Raw genomic sequence first — 22,088 nt, forward strand, 5'->3', positions numbered from 1 at the left:
CGAGAACTCCGATATTTATACTATTCTGTGGTAAGTCCAGCCCATTGGGAGGAGCCTTCCTGAAGAGGAAAGAGTTGTTTGTTACAACAGAAACTTACCCTCTTGGTATCTACCGAGCCTATTCAACCCTTTAATGGGCTATTAGTCTCCCCTTTGTCTTTGTGAGACCCTGGCTCACCCACCCTGAGTACCTGATTAACATCTAAATGTCCTGGTACTGGTCCTCTACCTCTCCAGGGGTTCAGGATCCCATTGTACACTACAGGAAGATTGAATCTTAGTCCTCCGTTTCTGTTTAAAGGTTTTTCTCTTTTAACAAAAATAGCTTCCTTCACTCCTCTTTCAAACCATCTTTTCTCCCTGCTTAAAACCTTCACCTCACCGTCTTCAAACGAGTGATTAGAGGCTTCAAGATGGAGATGCACGGCGCTCTGTGGTCCTGAACTTGTATTTCTTCTGTGCTGATAGGTGTGCCCACCAGCTCAGAGGGCAAGAAGAAAGAGGAAAAACATGTCCGAAATGCCCTCTCAGCCTGTGGTTACCCCGCTTGGGCTCTCAACAGAGTGAAGAGAACCAAGAAGCAGGACAAAAGGGAAACTGAACAGAGAAGGAAGGGTGTTTCTATTCCTTATGTCTCTGGCCTGTCGGAAAAACTGCAACTGAGAATTTTTAGACAACACGAAGTCCCTGTTTATTTTAAACCAGGAAACACTTTAAGACAAAAACTGGTTCACCCTAAGGACAAGTTGCCGACTCAAAAACAGAGCAATGTAGTTTATTCAATCCAATGCAGTGAAGAAATCTGTAAAGAACGTTACATAGGTGAGACTAAACAGCCTCTACACAAGAGGCTTTATCAGCACAGAAGAAATACAAGTTCAGGACCTCAGAGTGCCGTGCATCTCCATCTTGAAGCCTCTAATCACTCGTTTGAAGACGGTGAGGTGAAGGTTTTAAGCAGGGAGAAAAGATGGTTTGAAAGAGGAGTGAAGGAAGCTATTTTTGTTAAAAAAGAAAAACCTTCTTTAAACAGAAACGGAGGACTAAGATTCAATCTTCCTGTAGTGTACAATGGGATCCTGAACCCCTGGAGAGGTAGAGGACCAGTACCAGGACATTTAGATGTTAATCAGGTACTCAGGGTGGGTGAGCCAGGGTCTCACAAAGACAAAGGGGAGACTAATAGCCCATTAAAGGGTTGAATAGGCTCGGTAGATACCAAGGGGGTAAGTTTCTGTTGTAACAAACAACTCTTTCTTCTTCAGGAAGGCTCCTCCCAATGGGCTGGACTTACCACAGAATAGTATAATATATATATATATAGTATATATATATATCGGAATTCTCGACCTAAATTCTTTTATTGACAATGACTCTTGGATGAGAGTCGAAACGTCTATTTTTTCTAACTGAGTCCAGATGACTACAACTGAAGCTTTTTCTACTATGGAACACGCCTGGACGAATGAGGGATTACACCGACATATTACATTCAGCTCACAATTCTGCATGCACGCTTCATGGGTCCATTCAAATCCAACGTTTGTAAAATATAGAATTATTACTATTTTCCAAATGTTGCAACACACAATGTTCTATTTAAATCACATGTGTTTTGGATGTTTTGATCAAGTTTGAAGTGTTTTTAATGAAAACTGCTTGGAGATAATGATGTGTGTGACTTTTTATTAATACTTAAGTTTATTTATTTGAGACAGGGACAGTGCACAATATACATTAAAGATCCAATATCGTGCTATTTTTCCCGTTTTGTAGTCTACTAAAAGGGTATATTTGATAATAATAACACCCATACCATAATAGTTATGAGATATCACCCACGTCACAAACCCGGAAATGCAAACGGCTTGGTTTGATCATTTTTGATGGGTTTTGTGTCTTGTATCCAAAATGTCAATGAACTGTAGGAGGATATGTCAAAAGTACGATGGGGCGCACTTATGGCAGTGCTGCATTTGATCGACTTCCTGTATGATTTAGGGCAAGGTCATAATATAATTTTTTAACGTGTCCTCACATTATCATTATCGTCATCTTTTTATACAGACTTTTTTTGTGTCGCGCTCCCATTGTCCCCATGTTATTCGATTTTTGAGGTGGCGCTACACACTCAATATTGTTTCAGGGGTTCTTCCCTAATAATTAGAGCTCACAGAGTTCAGATTTTCCATACCACTCACAGGCATGTCAGTCCTTGTTTACTACTCAATCTTCGCAATTTTCCGGGTTACCGGGTACAATTTTAATTGTCTCACATCTCCAGCACCGCAGGATGCTTGTCGCTCCCTCTCACTCACAAATATCCATAAATAATGTGAGGAAAAAATCAACAGCTGTTATTGTTAGACTTTTTGTTTCCCCAATAGAAAAGTCCATACATCCTGTCCCTACTCTGTGTGCTAGACCACTGCTACCGGCACACCTCAACCTCCAGCTCCTCACTCAGTGGCTACATTCACCACTAATGCATTTAATACAGCCAGCTCATATCTCCTGTTTGTTTAAGCCTCCTATCTATATGAGAAATGTAATATCACAGACAACAAAACACACAACCTCATTTTATTATTCGGACGTTACTCCCATTAGCAGCTGAAATGCATGTTACTGAAAGAAAGACTAAATGAGTCGAGACTGTTAAAGAAGCATTGACTTAAAGAACCTGTCCCTGACATTTTTGCAAGTAAGTAAAAGTCAAATCTGTCTTGCAATTATATTGTGAAAGCATCTATTTGAGAAACACTTAAGCATGTTAATTTTTGTTAGCTTTACTGCAAAATTCAGAGTTGTGAAAAACGCTTTTAAACTTATAATGGTGAATATCTTGGTAAGTGAGCAATACTGCTGCAAACAGTTTGAAATTAACTAGTTTGGTTTTTCCTGTTGTTGAATGCCTTTAATATGACATCATTAGAATAGCCACACAAAAAAATCCATATCTACTATAATCAAACGAAGAACAAACCCTCTTTTAATGTCCAAAATGCAGTATCATAATCAGCTAACTAACATAAACTAACATCATAAAATAAAAAACAACCCCCCCCCCTTGAAAAAGTGGGAATTAATAGCATCAGCTTTTTTCCAACAGAAATCTTTCCAATCATGTGATTTTGTGGTCCTCCGTTGGCAGTGTTGGGAAAGTGCACTTTCTACATGAACTAGTTATATAAACTATTTCAGTTCATAGTTCATAATTACAAATTTTGAACTAGTTTCTTTTTCAATATTATGCTATAATGTTTCTAAATTATTTCCACAGCCCATATATACAACCACAGGCAGCAATTATTTTCTTAGTTTAATGCTGAAACTATGTGTCAGATTTCATCTTCATATCCAATTTTGAATCCTTATCCAACCAGTATTTACATTTACATTGAAGACAGCCTTCCCCAGAGGCAAAGTTTGCACAGAAATGTTAGATTGTTCCCATTCTCACCGACCTTATCATAAAACTGGTCGTAGGGCGACTCCTTGCTGCTTTTTGTTTTCATGCGCATGCGCAGCGTGGTGCGACGCGTGAAATCTCTATCTGTCTGCAATAGTGTTATCGGCCTCTACAACTTCGGAGCTCTCATACTTGCCAGGCATAGGCTCTGATTGGGCAACATAACGGTGTGTTTTTCGCCTGGAAGTCTCTAGAAATCGAGCTTATTGAACAAAAAATTAAAAACAATGAACGTGCCGTTCACGGACACCAGAATGAACGCGTTCACAGTATCGTTTGTCGGCAGTAATACAGTTGCCTGACACGCCAGCCCCGCCCACATTCTGTTCGAATGCGTCTCGGTCCGGAATCGGACCATTGGGGGGCGTCAAAAAACACTTTCCAGCATTTACCGGTCCAATCACCGCCGCTAATTTGTGTCACGTGTCTCTCAAATGCGGAAGACTTTGTGTCACTTGTCTCTCAAATGCGGATGACTTTGTGTCACGTGTCTCTCAAATGCGGAAGACATCTCTCAAATATTTTCAGAACATTCTGGACAAAATATATAACTTAATCTACTTCAGATTTACAGAGTTTAGTGTGTCGCTTGTTGACTCAGCAGAAGTCGGCAAAGTTTTTTGTCTGTTATTTTTTATCCTTTCCTCGTAATCCATCATGTTTGTTTGGACACGAATGGACAATGCGTTTGTCTGATTGGTTAATCCGCCTGTCAATCACTCCCTTTTGAAATTGGCGCGACTGGGTTGGATCCCAGACCCTCAGGTTTTGTAAAGTAGTCTGTCAAAACGTGTTGGGAATGGCTGGTCAGGCAAGTAATGCAGTGCGTTCAGTTCACTTTCACCAAAATTATGAACCATGAATTATTCAGGCACAACACTGTCCGTTGGAATGTAGAAATATTTAAAAAAAAAGGTGTCAAAACCGAATCCGGCCCCCCAGACATTTTAATCCAGCCCGCCGACCATTTCTAATTTATATCTAATAAGATCCGATAGATCAGTGGTTCTTAACCTTACTGAACCCCAGCAGTTTCATAAACGCATTCACCGAACCCTTCTTAATTGGAAAAATAAAATATGATTTTTTCAAATTCAAAACATTAGTATATATTTTACTGGTGCACAAAATGAAACGTGCATCAACATCACTGTGTTCAAAGAACAACATTTTCACACAAAAACACAATAATGAATATTTACTGCAAATTTGTGTGACTTCTGCTGTTGCTTTTCAGAGACCAGTTCAGAAACGCTTTCACCTTGGCAAGTGCCACTCTCATGTAATTTTCACAACAAAGCCTGTTCCTTTTCTTAATTTTTATGTCCAGCATCCTCGAAAAGGATTGCTCGCAAAGATCTTATTTTATAGTATAGTAGTATGTGCATGTGCAATTACTGTTGTGATTCATGTGCAATTACTGTGAAATTCATGTGCAATCTATGTGCCGTCGTGACACATATTCATGTGCAATTACTGTCGTGATCACATGCAATGGTATTTATGTATTTATTTATTTGTCTATGGGAGTTTTTGTTTATAGGAGATCTTCTACTGAAAGTGTTTTTCAGACTTCCTATAAGTGATCTGTTCTTTTCTTCTGTATCTGCCTCTGTATCTTCCTGCGTTGCGCCAATGAAATTTCACCCAGGTGGGACAATAAAGGATTATCTTATCTTATCTTATCTTAGTAATGGGGTTTTATAACCTCTTTTCCCCTTAGCGTGTTCAGCATTGGAGGAGAGATGACAAGGAGTCCAAGCAGTCCAGGATTAATCAATAATAATTTATTTTAACAACAGAGTCTAATACAGATTCTGGATCCTGGCTCTACTGCTTGCCCACAGAACCTACGTGGGTCTTACACGCCGCAGGCCATAAGACCTCACACAAGAGTCCGGGATACAGTTTTATACAGAATAATTTGATTGTGCAATGTTGGTAGAGGTCTCATGTCCAGCACTGCCTCCCCGACCCTCCCACGGGATTGGATGTCCGAGGGGGAGCGTTGGTCAGTAAACGCGACTCCTCCTCGGACGATCCTAAGGAAGGATGTGGGATGATGTGGTTAGATGCCTTGGCGGAAAAGTCGAGATGTCCTGATTGCGTCCTGCTCCCTGTCCTCATGTGATGTGAGGAGCGGATGCTGCAGAGGCCGTTGCCCCTGGACTTTAAACCTGGTGCTGCCACTGAGGCTGTTTAAATCAATTTTGATTGAGGTGAGGGTAGGAACGTAGACCGACCGGTAAATCGAGAGCTTTCTCTTTCGACTCAGCTCCTTCTTCACCACAACAGTCCGATGCAGTGACTGCATCGCTGCAGCCGCTGCACCGATCCGCCTGTCAATCTCACGCTCCATCCTTCCCTCACTCGTGAACAAGACCCCGAGATACTTGAACTCCTCCACTTGGGGCAAGGACACCCTACCCACCTGGAGAGGGCAAGCCACCCTTTTCTGGTCGAGAACCATGGCCTCGGATTTGGAGGTGCTGATTCTCATCCCAGCCGCTTCACACTCGGCTGCAAACCGTCCCAGTGCATGTTGCAGGTCCGGGTTTGATGGAGCCATCAGGACAACATTGTCTGCGAACAGCAGTGATGAGATCCTGTGGTCCCCAAACCAGACACCCTCCGACCCCTGACTGCGCCTAGAAATTCTGTCCATAAAAACTATGAACAGAACCGGTGACAAAGGGCAGCCCTGGCGGAGTCCAACATGCACTGGGAACAGGTCTGACTTACTGCCAGCAATGCGAACACAGCTCCTGCTCCGGTCATATAGGGACCGGACAGCCCTGAGCAAAGGGACCCGGACCCCATACTCCCGGAGCACCCTCCAAAGGACACCCCGAGGGACACGGTCGAAAGCCTTCTCCAGATCCACAAAGCACATGTGGACTGGTTGGGCAAACTCCCATGAACCCTCGAGAACCCGATGGAGAGTATTGAGCTGGTCCAGTGTTCCACGACCGGGACGAAAACCACTTTGCTCCTCCTGAATCCGAGGTTTGACTATCGGTCGGATTCTCCTCTCCAGTACCTTGGAATAGACTTTACCGGGGAGGCTGAGGAGTGTGATCCCTCTGTAGTTGGAACACACCCTCCGGACCCCCTTCTTGAACAGACTGACCACCACCCCAAGCCAGAGTGGCCTGATAGGCCTCCCTAGGCATCCCTTACTTCCAGTGTTCACCACCGGGTTCGGGAGTTGCCGCCACGACAGGCACCGGAGACCTTGCGACCACAGCTCCGAGCAGCCCCATCAACAATGGAGGCGGAGAACATGGTCCACTCGGACTCAATGTCCCCATCCTCCCCCGGGATATGGGAGAAGCTCTCCCGGAGGTGCGAGTTGAATACCCTACTGACAGAGGGCTCCGCAAGACGTTCCCAACAGACCCTCACTATGCGCTTGGGTCTGCCAAGTCTGTCCGGCTTCCTCCTCCGCCAGCGGATCCAACTCACCACCAGGTGGTGATCGGTTGACAACTCTGCCCCTTTATTCACCCGAGTGTCCAAGACACGCGGCCGGTGGTCCGATGACACAACAAAGTCGATCATTGACCTCCGGCCTAGGGTGTCCTGGTGCCATGTGCACTGATGGACACCCTTGTGCTTGAACATGGTGTTCGTTATGGACAATCCGTGGCTAGCACAGAAGTCCAATAATTGAACACCGCTCGGGTTCAGATTGGGGAAGCCGTTCTTCCCGATCACCCCTCTCCAGGTGTCACTGTCATTGCCCACGTGGGCGTTGATGTCCCCCAGTAGAACAACGGAGTACCCGGTCGGTGCACTGTCCAGTACTCCTCCCAAGGACTCCAAGAAGGCCGGGTACTCTGCACTACTGTTCAGCCCGTAGGCCGCCACAACAGTGAGAGACCTGTCCCCCACCCGAAGGCGAAGGGACGCGACCCTCTCGTCCACCGGGGTGAACTCCAACACGTGGCGGCTGAGCTGAGGGGCTATAAGCAAGCCCACACCAGCCCGCCGCCTCTCCCCGTGGGAAACACCAGAGAAGTGGAGCGTCCAGCCCCTCTCGAGGAGATGGGTTCCAGGGCCCAAACTGTGCGTGGAGGTGAGGCCGACTATATCTAGCCGTTATTGCTCAACCTCCCGCACAAGCTCAGGCTCTTTCCCCCCCAGCGAGGTGACATTCCATTTCCCCAGAGTTAGTCTCTGTGTCTGGAGATCTGGTCGCAGAGGCCCCTGCCGTCGACTGCCGCCCAGATCTCTTTGCACCGGCCCCTTATGGATCCTCCTGCGGGTGGTGGGTCCACGGGAGGGCGGCCCCACATCGCTCTTTTGGGCTGTGCCCGGCTGGGCCCCGTGGGGTAAGACCTGGCCACCAGGCACTCGCCATCGAGCACCCATCCCAGGCCTTGTTCCAGTATGGGGCCCCGGTGACGCCGATCCGGGCGACGTAAATGGCCTTGTTCTTTTATTCATTATAGGGGGCTTCTGAACCCGATCTGTGTCTGACCCGTCACCTAGGACCTGTTTGCCTTGGGAGACCCAACCAGGGGCTTTAAGCCCCCGACAACATAGCTCCTGGGATCATTCGGGCACTCAAACCCCTCCACCACGTTAAGGTGTCGGTTCAAGGAGAGGTCTAAAATAGTAAGAAAGAAATTTCAGGCCCTACATCGTGACAGTCACAAGTCAACTAGTGAGCGCACCAAATTCCCTGCAGCACAGATAGGCCAAGCGGGGCGTGTCATCAAGATGTGTGTCTTGACCTCCGCCGAACCCCTGAGATTGACTCACCGAAGCCCTGGGGTTCGATCGAACCCAGGTTAAGAACCACTGCGATAGATTTATTGCCAGAACTACACGTTCCACAATCACAGAGCAGTGCAGCGGCCGTGCCTCCACTGCACTGCTCTGTGCTGCTGTGTGTGCTTGATCTATTATATTATCTGGATAGGGTATGGCAAGCCGCAGCATGTCGCAAACGGCCCCAGTGGCCACTGCACTGGTACTGAGCCAATTCTGACTTCTGTGAGCCAGCCGGTGTCTAATCTAGTTCTAACCGGGCCAGCAAGGCCTTCTCTGCTGGCCTAAACATAATCAGAATATAATTTAAAAATATATATATTTTCCCACAAATATTTATTAAATTATTCCCCAGAATAAGAGTTATACTCTTCATTTCATCGCTTTCCTCTTGGTTGCACTGCTTCCAGCCCCACGTTGAGATTTGGAGGGCTGTTTTTTATGTTATATCTTTTATCCAATCATATTCAGCGATCACAGTGCACTTGTCGCTTAAAGTGAATGGAAATGAAAATTTAGGGTCAACCAATCAGCTTTCGAGTTGGCCATTTTACGCCAGCTAGCAGGCGTAGCGCAAGGTGACGCAAGGCCTGGTTAAACTGCGTTTCTGTCTAAATGTATAGTGAGCCATGGCATCATAATGTAATGTAATGTGTCATATGTGTACATGTTATGTGTTGACACTTGACCCGGATGCTCGACGGCAAACACTATATATGGGAGTGTGACCACCTGCATGAGATCTGTAATCAAACCTGTGTGTGATAAGGATTACCTCGTGCTGCCTGTGTCTGGAAATAAACACGTTTGCATCTAAACTACCGCTCGTCATTTTACATGGTGTCAGGAGTGACCTGGACAGGACGATCGTCGTAAAAAAGAGACTTTGAAGCGCAATGGCAAAATTTAATCCACCCGTGAACTTTCCCTTCGACAAGCCGACAGAATGGCCGGACTGGAAACAGCGGTTTGAGCGATACAGGATCGCCACAAAACTCAATAAAGAAGAGGGACCAGTGCAGGTGAGCTGCCTGATCTATGCCATGGGCGCTGAAGCAGAGAACATTTATAAGTCATTCACGTTCGCTGCAGACGAGGACCGTGATGACATAAGGATTTTACTGGCAAAGTTTGACGAATACTTCTTTCCGCGGAGGAACGTGATACACGAGAGAGCGTGTTTTCACCAGCGCGTCCAGCGGCCCGGCGAGAGAGCGGAGAGCTTTATACGAGCATTGTACGAGCTCTCGGAGCATTGCGAATTCGGAGCCGCCAGAGAGGAGCATATCCGCGACCGGATCGTTGTGGGCATCTTGGACAAAGACATCTCACGTAAACTGCAGCTGATGTCGGATCTCACGTTAGCGCTCACAATCACAATTAAAGGTAATAAGAGGTGGATTAATTCGGGTGGTACTGTGTGGGACCTCACTGAAGGCCCAAGCCCCAGACCCACGGCCCGCCACTGGGTAACAGTATTGAGACAGTACCAGAAAAGGGGAGTTACTGTGTCAGAGTTTGACTGGCAGAATGAACAGCTGCCGTAAATGTTTGGAGGTTACTTTTGACTGAATAACAGAGATGAAGTTTTTTATGTTACTTATCTTTTCTTAATTGTAATAAAGAAATTGCATGGCAAGGTTCAGAGTGTTTTTCCATATATAAAACAAAACTTCTCCAGTAATGAGGTAACATTCAGAGTAATTAATTAATTGCCCATTGACACTGAATAATTGTTTAACAAAGACAACACCACCCTCTACCCACTTATTGAAAAACAATGATTGGTTCATGTGGCAGTAAAGCAGATAATACTGTGACCAATAATACTAACTAAAGTTGTTCATCAACCTCACCCCAGTTTAACCTGGAAAAATTAGCCAAAGGCATGCAGAGGAGGTTCACTGAGGAGGCAGAGACAGTTCCATATATTTACAAAGGATTTATCATTCAAAGGTTTTATAGCAAAAACTGCATTTGTATATACTCTGTATTTATTGATCTTAAGTTAAGATCAATAAATATATTTTAATATTATTCATTATTTAGTTAAATGGCAATACTAACACTCAGCACCACGCACACCCACTCAAACTCACTTTCTCTCAATAAGACCCTCGATGCTGTGGCTTAGCCACGTGGTGTAGAAACAAACCAAGGTGGGCAATTCACCACCACGGTGTCAGACCTTAGGTCCCTATAACCCAGAAATACGTATTATAATACGTACATAATTTGAGTTCAGTACACAAAACACTGAATTACTATAAAGGAGGTCATTTGTATTACAAGAGTCCATTCAAAGTTTGAGTTATAAAGATCTCCTTTGAGTTCCGGCACACAGGGTAAAATAGTTAACGGGTGGATGAAGAACACCAAGCGCCAAGTAGCGGCAGCAGAGTCTATAGCGCTTCCGTGCGCTTTAACGTAACGGACCACCAGCGCAGAGCTGACATAAACAGGTCCGAATACCGGAGCTGTAAAGGCATTAAAATACGGACTGAGCAAAAGGACAGCATTTTGGCATGCACAGTATGGGCAAAATAGGCAGGTTCAACACAAAGAAAGCAGGAGGCAGAAAACTGACATTTAAATATTACAGTTCGAGCAACACTAACCCAGGAGCTCTGATGAGGGAGAGTTGAGAGTGAACAGCTGTAACCGGCGCATATGGTAAAACAAAAAACACCTTTGCTTTCATAATCTTAGTGAAATATTTATGAAATTAGATGGCACTCAGGTGGCGCTCCCCCAAGAACGTTCCTAATTTGATCAAGTTTTTACAGGTTTTTTAATATTAGATTTGTACATGTGTAATTGGAATCTTGTCAGTCATTCCAAGATAGCCGCCACATCTGAGACGTGTGCTGTGTAGGATATCTATGCTAGTTACAAACACAAAACTTGCAACAGTACGGCGTGTCTTATAGGCTTCACAACTCCATAAAATAAGCATGTAATTCATATGCAGATGATGCTGGAGTCTTAAAGCCTGATTACTTGATTAAAATAGGCTATAAAATGACTATGTACATAGCAAGTAGTGCGACAAGCTGGCCCCTGTCCATGGTGTACCCCGCCTAAGGCCCAAAGTCACTGGGATAGGCTCCAGTCACCCGTGTTCCCTAACGGGAACAAGCGGTAGACAATGAATGAATGAATTGACAGTTTGTCAATTACCACCATTCCAAAAAGATTCCGTTGCTGAGCATCACACATGTATGAGTGTGCGTTCTGCCCAGTAACCATGCCAGCAGAGTTTTGATAATTTATTATCCATTTTATTTAAAATATATGGTGATGTAAGCTTGATGTAATACTTTGAGTTGTATATTTTAGTATTCAACACATTTGGTTATTTTAGACATTTTTTGTAGTGGGGTTTCCCACTGCGGGCAGTTATAGGCATCCTCATATCCAGACTGTTTTTTTTGTGTGTGTTGTTGACCTCCTGTTTGGTATGGCACAACATTTTTTAGACTCTTGAAACTTTGCCCTTCCGTGCAACAATCGATTTTAATTTGTCCTCCAGTTCCTTTTTGTCCCCTGTGTTTTTATTTTTTAATAATTTTGAACAGCTTTAATTGTAAATGTTAATTCAAAATGTCGGTGTAATCCCTCATTCGTCCAGGCGTGTTCCATAGTAGAAAAAGCTTCAGTTGTAGTCATCTGGACTCAGTTTGAAAAATAGACGTTGTTTGTTTCAACAGAAACTCCCAAGGGGAGTTTCTGTTGAAACAAACAACTCTTTCTACTTCAGGAAGGCTCCTCCCAATGGGCGGGTCTTACCACAGAACAGTATTAATATCGGAGTTCTCGACCTAAATTCTTTTATTGACAATGACTCTTGGATGAGAGTCGAAACGTCTATTTTTCAAACTGAGTCCAGATGACTACAACTGAAGCTTTTTCTACTATGTTAATTCAAAATCTTTTAAGCCATTCTGATTTTAGTTTAATGAAATAACAAAGTTACCATTTCTTATTACTTGCGATACATTATTGACATTAGATTTTATTTTATAAGGGTTATTTTACTTGCCAAAAATAAAGGGCTGGACAAGAAGGTCGGGACCCCCCATCAAGTCTAAATAATTTAATAATATTACCTGAGAATCAGATATATAGATAGATGATAAATTCTGCAGAAGTTCTCTGACGACATCATCGGACTCATCACGGACGATTATGCGGAGCACAGGGGACTGGCGCAGGACTTGGTGGACAATAAAGGAATATCTTATCTTATCTTAAATAAAAGTATGACCGGAACAGGAGCTGTGTTCGCATTGCCGGCAGTAAGTCAGACCTGTTCCCAGTGCATGTTGGACTCCGCCAGGGCTGCCCTTTGTCACCAGTTCTGTTCATAGTTTTTATGGACAGAATTTCTAGGCACAGTCAAGGGTCGGAGGGTGTCCGGTTTGGGGACCGCAGGATCTCATCCCTGCTGTTTGGACCTGCTGGAGAGACTATGTCTCTCGGCTGGCCTGGGAATGCCTCGGGATCCCCCTGAGGAGTTGGAAGAAGTGTCCGGGGAGCAGGAAGTCTATGAGTCCCTGCTTAGACTGCTGCCCCCGCGACCCGGATAAAGCGGAAGAAAATGGATGGATGGAAAAATATAGTCTGCTGAAATGTATTCTCTGTGAAACCATTGTTTTTTGTTTTGTTTTTTTACATGTGAACTTGAAATGCCATGGACCAACAAGAGCCTGTCCGGCTAAAAAAGCTTCAGACCAAATAAGGCATTTAAAAAAAAAAGATCTGATGAAGCAGCAGAAGATGGCACAGCAACAGACAGAAGAAACAGGTAAAGTATTATATATATATATATATATAATATATATACACACACACACACACGTGTATATGCTGTTTCTAACTCCAGACTTGTTCTGACTAATCACAAACAGAATATATAACAGCATATAGCCTGAACACAAACACGGAAATGTCAAACATTCTTATCCAAAATCTAATTCTCCATAGGTGTATTAATTTTGATGCTCGATCCAAAACCAAAATAATACTTTACCCAAAGAAGAAAAACATTCATACATTTTTCAGACTGAGCAATATGAGGTAATACATTGTTGGCCTAGCCTTATTAATAATCATCTAAACTCCCGAAATGATCATTTAATGCCGTAATATTATTGCTTAGACAGTTTCCCCCGCTTTCCTTAATTTTTTTTCATAACACCTATAGATGATCATTACATGTTTTTAAGGGTGTCTTATGCCTGGCTCCGATATAAACGTGAACTCTGTATACATAGGTGACCTTGTTGTACTGCTCTTTGGGAGGGAAACATTTTCCAGTTCCAGTCTGAAAAGACAGTTGGGAGCTCACAAAGAGCTTGAATCAAAGCCTCAACTCTATACAAACGTGAAGCATATATAGGCGACATTGCTACATATGAATGTGAATCTAAAGCGATTTAAATGTAATTAGTTATCTGAAATGCTGCTATATTTATATTTGTTTGTGTGCTTTTTTAGAGCTCACGCGCTGTCTTAATTCACACACAGCGATCGAAGCATAAGAAAAAAAAAAAAAATACAAGGATATAAAGTTTGGACAAAGGACTTAGATACTGTGGTCTTCAATTTGAAAACCCATTTCAGTCATGTTTTTGATGCTACAACACATAATCTTTTCATTTCAGTTTAGATGCTTCATAAATATTCAAAATTATTTTAACAGTTTGTTTTGTCATCCTTCAACAAAAGGCATTGCATTACAGTGGGTTGGGACTAGCTGTACGCAAGTGAATTAACAGTTACTTAAGGTTTATTTAAAGTATACTTCCCTGAACAAAAAATTGTGACTTACTTTCACTTTCCAGAGTTACTTTCAGTCATTTCAGCATTATACAAAATAATTTTGCGGCAATTTGTAAAATTGAGTTGCCTTATCACCAAGTTCTTATGCAGAGAACTTTGTGAGAGTACATTCAAATTCAGAGTTAGCATTTAATAGAGCAGAGTTGATTTTAAGTGCGTAAGCAGTACATCTTTCAACCACCAGACGGCGCAATATAATAAGTTTCAGAAACATGGCGACTGTCATACATTTAGCTCAGTTTAGTTTTAGTCTTCTGACAATTTCGGTGATTGTATTAGCTTTTTGACAGAACCACCACTAACTACACCGAAACCCCTGGCATTAATAAAGTTAATTTACCAAATTATTGCTACAACCCGAGTGAACCATTACCACTTAGTAAAGATAGAAAATGCAGACAATTCTAGATTTTTATTTTCATACACAAAGGGTAGCTCCAGGATCCATGTGACAAAGCCAGCAACCTGAAACAAATTCAGAAAAATGTAAAGGTTACTAGAAATGGATTGATTGTATAAATGTTTCAAAAAGGGCATTTTAAAATCTTGATTTAGAAATGCGCAAGTCATGTTTGACTAGAAAATTAGTGCCTTTCTCAGCCCTCTTCAGACAAATGCCTCAGAGGTCTTCAGGTGCCTGGCCCCACACTGCAGAGAGGAAGCACAGAACGTGACTCCAAACACACAGGCAGGGGCCCCTCAGACTCGTCATCGAATCATCACCAGAGGGCCCTTTGAGGCAGGAGCATGCATGCTTTAGACAATTTACTTATATTTGCCAAATCTCCACAGCTAAGGTCTTCAGTGATTCACAAAACAAATTGTAAGACCGATTTACACAAGGCGCCAATCCAGCCCATGAGTTCTCTGCACGTACCCTCTGGCCACACATCTTTTATGCAGTGGGGACCGGGGCCTGGGGCATGACTGGCACCTCGGGCTTGGCTCCCTTCTGTTCAGATATTGGCGTGGTGGGTAGCATCTCCTCTTTAGGCTCTACAATGCTGACATGGTCAGGCAGGGGCTTTTTGGGGCCAATTTTTCCACTGGGGTCCCATGGCAGCATGATCTTCACCTTGATGCCCAGGACACCTGATAGGCACAAGAAGCTCAGTGTTTTGAGATGACAAAAATCCAGTTGTACACAGATCTGACACTGACCGACTAATGCACAGAAAAATAAAACCGGTCAGAACTGTTGCGAAAGGGTGACTAGATGTTTGCACATAATATTTTTGATCTGCTCAAACCACGTGATAATTTCTAGACATGCATTCATGAATTTACACACAACTACAGACAAATGAAATTAAAAATCTTTTTGCAATATCGCAGCTCCCTATGACAGAACCAAGTCACAATCATAAAAAGGTGTCTAGTCCCCATCCGTTTTTCTGTGATCGCCCAGTATGTACACATTTTAGAAAACTGTTCATACCTTGCCGCAGTAAGACGTGGCGCACGGCCGTGTCCACATAGTAGTTAACTGGATCACCGCTGTGTATCATCAGGCCATCCACAAACTTCATGGACTTCGCCCTCTGACCTCGGAGTTTTCCGGACACCACCACCTCACAGCCCTTAGCCCCGCTCTCCATGATGAACCGGAGCACGCCGTAACATGCCCTGCACACAACGCCACATTTATCAGAACACAAAATAAACTAGAAGGCTCCATTAAATCCCCACCACTTTTAAATATTCTACCAAGTCACATGACTCATTTGATTGCTGCCAAGGTGAAGATGTTTTTGCCCATTTCCGCTACTCTAGTCATGGGGGGAAAAAAAAAAAAAAAAAAAAAAAAAAAAAACAGGCCATCAAATTGAAAAGGGCTGATACTAAGACGTTATGAGCTTTGGTTCTAAAGACTAATTCGGTCCTGTTGCCCTCATCTCTTCGAGGACAATCAAGTTGGGCCTCTTGTCAATGAATTGTCTTGAAATATGAACAAGTTTAGAAAAAAAAAAAAAAAAAAGGGGGCTGCTGCTGCTGCTTAGCGTTTATCCATGCAGGGCGCACGTATTAAGACACTCTTGGATCAAGAATACAGCAGGTCATATTTCCATGGTTGTTTCACATGGCATCACAAGCACCCTGAAAAAAGAAAGGTACGGCTGTCCATTGAGCAGCTGGTGTCCTGACGCAGTAGTAACAACCTGGCACTCAACACCCAGATGATCATTGACTTAGGGAAGTCGCAGCCATTTACCCTGCCATTGACCAAACAATAGCCATACTTTTATTGATAACAATTTACTTCATTACTATACAACACTGAAAATGCACTGAACCAGATTAAAAATTTTGGGAAATCTTTACATTAAAAAATGCTGCACTCAACCATGTATGGCCATTAGAGAATACAATTTGCACCCTTTTCCCCATAGTTTGGCCGGGGGTGCAACTTTAGTGATATTAAATCATGCAATTTTGTTTATTTTCACATTGGCAACCACATTTCACATGATTTTCATAACTGCAAGAGGGCGCTTTAAGCGACGTAGAAGAGGAAACGGCACTTTGTCTTCCTCTGGAATTGTTTGGATTTAGTGATTTGGGGCAACACTTATTCTTTAGTTTACCAAATCTTTATGCTATAGTAATCTGAATAACTAAATACGTTAAACTGTCATGTCTGGTATGTTGGGTCTACGAGTCATGTTCGCTCATCTGTTTTTACTTTAAAATGCTTTGTAAGATGAAATTTCCATTCTTGGTCTTTTATTTTATAAACACATTTCCCCCCCAAATGCGCGTTTCCCCCCCTTTCTCAATTATGCATTTTTCAGCTGGTGAGACTTGTATTCCGGCAGGGGTGGGATAAAATATCGACTCCCGCGATAGATTTTTTAACGTTGTAAAAAGCCACTATAAATGGCTCTTAACCATTCCTTTGTTTAAACACTTTGGGGTTTGCACCAACAACATTTTAGTCCAAAGTCACTTTGGCTTCTAGTTCGGCACAAGTGCCAATGCTCAAAAAGGACTATGCAAATCGAATTTGCATTGCAAATTTCGAATCGCTTTTCGAAAGTTCGGTACACAGGAAACACGACCAACATGCACTACCACACCTCTCGCGGCATCACCCGCAGCCGTTTGAGAAAGGCTCAAACCCCATACAGCCAGGCGTAAATTCCCCCTTCCAGGCAAAGCTGCCACCTTCTCCTGCAAGGGCAAAAATCAATCACAAATGGGCTCGCCGTATATTTGTGTACAACTCTTAGAGTCGCCGTTTATCTGTTTTGTCAGAGGGTGTGCGCGGCTCGCAAACGAATTGCTAATATAAACTGTAAACTTATATAAACTCAGATAGCGAACTCCGACGCACCAAACTCTTTTTCCCTCACTGCTGCACTGGTAGTCTAGGCTCCACCCCTTAAAGGGCCAGCATGACAGTCACGAATAGAGCCTTTTTAACCAATAGGATACAAGTGGTTTATCATTTTGTTTTAACAAATAAATTGGAGATAAAGTTACCAAAATGAAAGTATTTTTTTAAACATATGATATATCGCAAATTATAGGCAATACATTGATAATCGCAGTATCGCCATATTGCGATATCGTATTTTGAGGTACCCAGTGATTCCCAGCCCTTGTACTCCGGAGCGACTTAGTCCAGAAAATACGGTACCCGATTTGAAACGCAGGCACTTTGGATTTACCTAATCTTGCTTGTACAAATATATTGTAAAAGCAGTTTTAGGTGCAAGACTGACCATGGTGTGCGGTCTACATATCATTAATTGCCATTTGACGTAAAACTCCTGGTTCAATTAGTTAACATAGGTCTGCCGACGAAGAAAATTATTAATACACCAGATTAAAAAGATGTTTTCAGGCCACCCAGGGAATTGTTGACTTGTCAGAGTTCCTGCTCAGTTGAAGTGCCAACCCATTGCAGGGACACAAATGGGCGGGGCGGAATAAGAGTACATTTTCTACTGTGAAGCAAATGCAATTTTGGCATTCTAATGTTTGCTTTGTGGTGATGGCAAACTCTGCCCAGTGCTCAGAATGCATAAGACAAGTGAGGTATAGATTGGGACCACGGCTAGTTTAAAAAAAAAAAATCTGGTATAGCCTCTTTAACTCAATGCTTCTTTAATTCCCTCCTCAGACAAATGCCTCAGGGTCTTCAGGTGCCGGGCCCCGTTCTGCAGAGAGGAGCCACAGAACGTGACTCCAAACATAGAAGCGGGGCCCTCTCCGACTCGTCATCTTGTCGTCATCATCAGAGGGACAGCTTGTTTAATATTCACATTTTAACAAAACCCTTCTCCACATCCGCAAAAGGGACTCACCTCCTGACAGCCAGACCTCCCAGCAGCTTGTAGCGTAGGGACTCTGCCTGGGCGATAGCACACAGACCTCGGGTGGCCACCTTCTCTGCGTACAGCTGCAAGACAGGACCAGCATATTAAGAGATCCGAGACAAACATGATGCAACTAGAGTACATAGCCTCTCAGCCAAATGCCTCGATAGTCTTCAGAGCACAGGTCTCAAAAGCTGCCTGGAACCCAGACTGAGCCACAGAACGCAGCTCAGAATAGCACACAGGCAGCCAGAGCACCCCCTTCAGACTCGTCATCGAATCATCACTGAGGCAAGGAGCCAGGAATCTAGTTTCTTTTAAGACATTTTTTATGCAACTGGGGTCTCGTTTTGCATTTTTCCAAAGGCTGCGCTCAAAATATCAATATACATTGCGAAGCACATCTCGAGGCAGGCAAGTGCATGGTGACACTTTCAAATCACATGAATGCATTACAAATGGCTGAGCTACTCATCAAGCTGATTATAAAACTCCTAAGTTTAAAAATAATCATAATTTCTTCATTAATGCTTGCAATAATGAATTAACACACCATCTCCAGCGCACATGACTGGTTCCCATTTTAAAACGCCTTTACATACATGAGGTGCTCAATCTATCATTAATATTAATATATAATTAGTCATTAATTGTGTCCTGATATTTATGGGAATTTTGGCCATGATATGCGACTTTGTTATCCAACAAGAAATCAATTGCCAACCCTGTATTCTGGACGCTTATTTTATCGAAGGGTTCTTGGCAATACCACATGTTCAAGTGTTGCTCTGAAAATTTGTCAACCCTGGTGAGAAGCTGCTGGTCAGGCAAACTGGCATAACCAGCAACTGCTCAACTGTGGTTCAGTTCAATTAGATGAAAACTCCTGAATGTTCACAGAACAGATGTTCACAGAACAGAACAAAAAAGTAAATCAGCAGCCTCACCTCCACACTGCCCTCTGGGAAGCCAAACCTCTTTTGAACCACAGCGGTCAGCTCCCTGATTCTGCGCCCTTTCTCCCCAAGAACATTCTGGGTCCTGTGGTAAAGAGGATTCTCAGTCAATAATACCTCGCATATTAGATCCCTAGGTGAAGACAAGTGACAAACCTGGTGGCTAGGATGATGATCTCTGTTCTGGTTGGAGTCACCCGCACTTCGACCCCAGAGTAGCCATCCTCAGCGAGCTCCCGGGTCAAGAACTCGTTCAGCTCAGCCTTGAAGATACCGTCAGACACGAACTGCACACACAGCCATACAACAATCAGAGACAAACTCCAAACCAGAGATACAAGTACTCAAAGCCTACTCACAGTAAGGACTTGGTAAAATGCCATAAATTTTGTCTTTTGGGGGTAAATGTTACATACTAGGGCTTTAAAAACAAAGACTGGCAGAATGTCACCACAAACATGCCAGAGACATTTTTAAATTAAAAGTTGGAGACCTGCTGAAATGAGTAGTCAGTACAAAACAGTAGATAATACAGATACCTGCGCTTAAATGTAGTTTACAACAGGGGTCAGAAATGCAAGTGTTTTACTACTAGATACAAACATTTGCAGTAGCTGCCCCTCCCGCGCACTGCACAGCGTACTAAGCTGCCACTTGGACTTGACTACAAAAACTATACAGACTTGACTCCAGCAGAGGGGCACAAGGAAAGTGGCTTTGGAAAAAAACATGGGAGAGGACTTTAGTGACACTAATGTGGAGCCAACTAATCAAAAACTTCTGACGACAAAGGAAAATATCTGTAGTGCACAACCTGTACAGATCAAGAGCTACAGGTCAGGTCTAACTGCAGTGTAAAAAAAGCAATAGCATGACAGTGAAGCTTTGACAGATCAGAGTAATGCATCCGCACAAATGTGACTAATGACAGTGCCTTTTAATGAACATAGATGTCAAATTGTAGCTATGGGCTTATTTTAGGGATGCAGAATAATATAATGTTCATAATTTCTATGTGTTCACCGCCAATAGAGAAATATTAAGTACATTTTAAAAAAGCTTTCTCTCAATTTGGTTGTTTACAGGTCATCTCCAAACCAGGTTAAATGAGGGCAAATACGCCTATAAGGTCTATTAACCAATGTCTGACTGCAGAATAAGTTTCAAATAGGGTGCGGACCAACATTAATTGCGTTGAACCCCCGTTTAGGCATATTCGTTTTATTTTTCAGAGTCCTTTTTACTTCTGCAGGTTTCATGCTTTGTGCAACACAGCGAGGTGTGGGCACCTGCAGTACTGACTGTGGCTGCTCGTTTAACATGATAGAACTGACAAGAGTTTTGTGCAGTTTTTCAACTCCGAACACGGCGCCAAAACCGCGCCATATAAACGGCTTGACGTAGTGTAGACGGCTGCGATTTGCCATGTCGAATGGCTCAACAAAATTAGTGGTAAACATCCAATGTAAAGATTAATCGTAGAGGGGCTCATTGGGCACGCCGTAGACCACGGCACTCGGACCGGACGAAGCGCTGAACCATGAGCTACCGATTCCCGAGGATCCATGTGAATCCTACCCGGAACAGAGACATCCTGCCCCGGGGACACTCCAGCATACCGCAGACACACGCCACACATGAACCCAGGAGTTATTTTTGTCACATCGGGGCTCGGAGGCAGAAGATTAATGGAATATAGCTAACCTTCCTCTTCTTCGAAATCTGCACCGCCATCTTCGCTGGGGCCGCGGACAGGAAAGGATGTGTGCCGGATGCGGAAATGAATTTATACAAAAAACCCGAAGCATCCGGTGACGTAAAACATAGCTTTTTTGTTACTTTGATGTATTTATTTGTTATAAATCGGCAATATATACATACAAACACACCAATTAATTTCCTATGGTAGAGCTGAAGTCCAAAGAATGAAGTCCAAAGAAGAATCAAGTCTGAAGAATAAAGTCTAAAGAGAAACTACAGTGGATGGGTGGTAATTAACACCGCCTGGCCAGCAGCGGCACTGTAGCGCGCCATGTTTTGGATGAAACGTTCTCGTCACTCATTCAGGGCTACAACCATGGATCTACACTACACGGTAAGTTTCTGTACTCCTGCGATAAGCTAACATTATTTTTGCCATCTTTTTCTGGTAAAAGTTGTGCTGTGCACTTTCGAAACTGTGTTTTTAGGTTGTAGTCGCTTGGCTAGATAAATATAAGTATTTTGGCATGTGTATCTGTAAAGACTTCTGCGTTTAGGAGCTATTGACCTCGGAAGTCCGAATCTGTGAATATGGCGCTAACTTTACCTGACTCACGTAAGGTCACTGCTGAACAACAAACGCTAATTTTCTGTCACTTTTGGGTGCGTTTCACCCCTGTGAAGTTAACCTGCATTGCTTTTAAAGGTGTACAGTTGTGCGGGTGTCTGATAAAACGCATATTCCCAAAGTTCCCAAATGTCTGCAACAATTCATGAAATGCGCCTCCTGTTTATGCCTGACAGTGGACAACATGGATCATTTTAGAAGTGTGTTGCTTTTGTTTGTACAGTTGCTCTTTTTCCAAGGCTTAAAGGCAATCCCACACCGATAATTTAATTAGGGATGTCCCGATCAGTTTTTTTTGGCCCTGATCCGATTCCGAGTCATCTGATTTTGAGTACTGTATCTGCCGATACCGAGCCCCAATCCGATACTTTCGTAACACATTTTAAAAA

At 43.3% G+C, this 22,088-nt stretch overlaps 1 protein-coding gene and 1 non-coding gene across 3 annotated transcripts; both read right to left on the bottom strand.

Moving 5' to 3' along the window:
- Nucleotides 1–5,287: 5,287 nt before the first annotated feature.
- Nucleotides 5,288–21,180, bottom strand: rps3 (ribosomal protein S3). 2 transcript variants are annotated; one of them, XM_072460493.1, is made up of 7 exons: nucleotides 21,075–21,180; nucleotides 19,527–19,657; nucleotides 19,362–19,455; nucleotides 18,403–18,497; nucleotides 15,531–15,718; nucleotides 14,981–15,184; nucleotides 5,288–5,300 (listed from the first exon to the last, which is right to left on the bottom strand). In XM_072460493.1, exons 1-6 carry the CDS (start codon nucleotides 21,102–21,104, stop codon nucleotides 14,988–14,990), a joined length of 735 nt encoding a protein of 244 aa, XP_072316594.1. In that variant the 5' UTR covers nucleotides 21,105–21,180; the 3' UTR covers nucleotides 5,288–5,300; nucleotides 14,981–14,987. The 2 variants fall into 2 exon arrangements, with proteins under 2 accessions (XP_072316594.1, XP_072316602.1); XM_072460501.1 differs by lacking the exon at nucleotides 5,288–5,300 and adding an exon at nucleotides 14,473–14,557 and having other exon boundaries at nucleotides 14,970–15,184.
- Nucleotides 18,560–18,706, bottom strand: LOC140380667 (small nucleolar RNA SNORD15). The gene has a single exon (XR_011931187.1). It is a non-coding gene; the product is annotated as a small nucleolar RNA SNORD15 (small nucleolar RNA).
- Nucleotides 21,181–22,088: the final 908 nt, after the last annotated feature.

Source organism: Eucyclogobius newberryi, unplaced genomic scaffold (assembly GCF_026437365.1).
Source record: "Eucyclogobius newberryi isolate DKJ021-1_F unplaced genomic scaffold, fEucNew1.0.hap1 SCAF_10, whole genome shotgun sequence".
Classification (NCBI taxonomy): domain Eukaryota; kingdom Metazoa; phylum Chordata; class Actinopteri; order Gobiiformes; family Gobiidae; genus Eucyclogobius; species Eucyclogobius newberryi.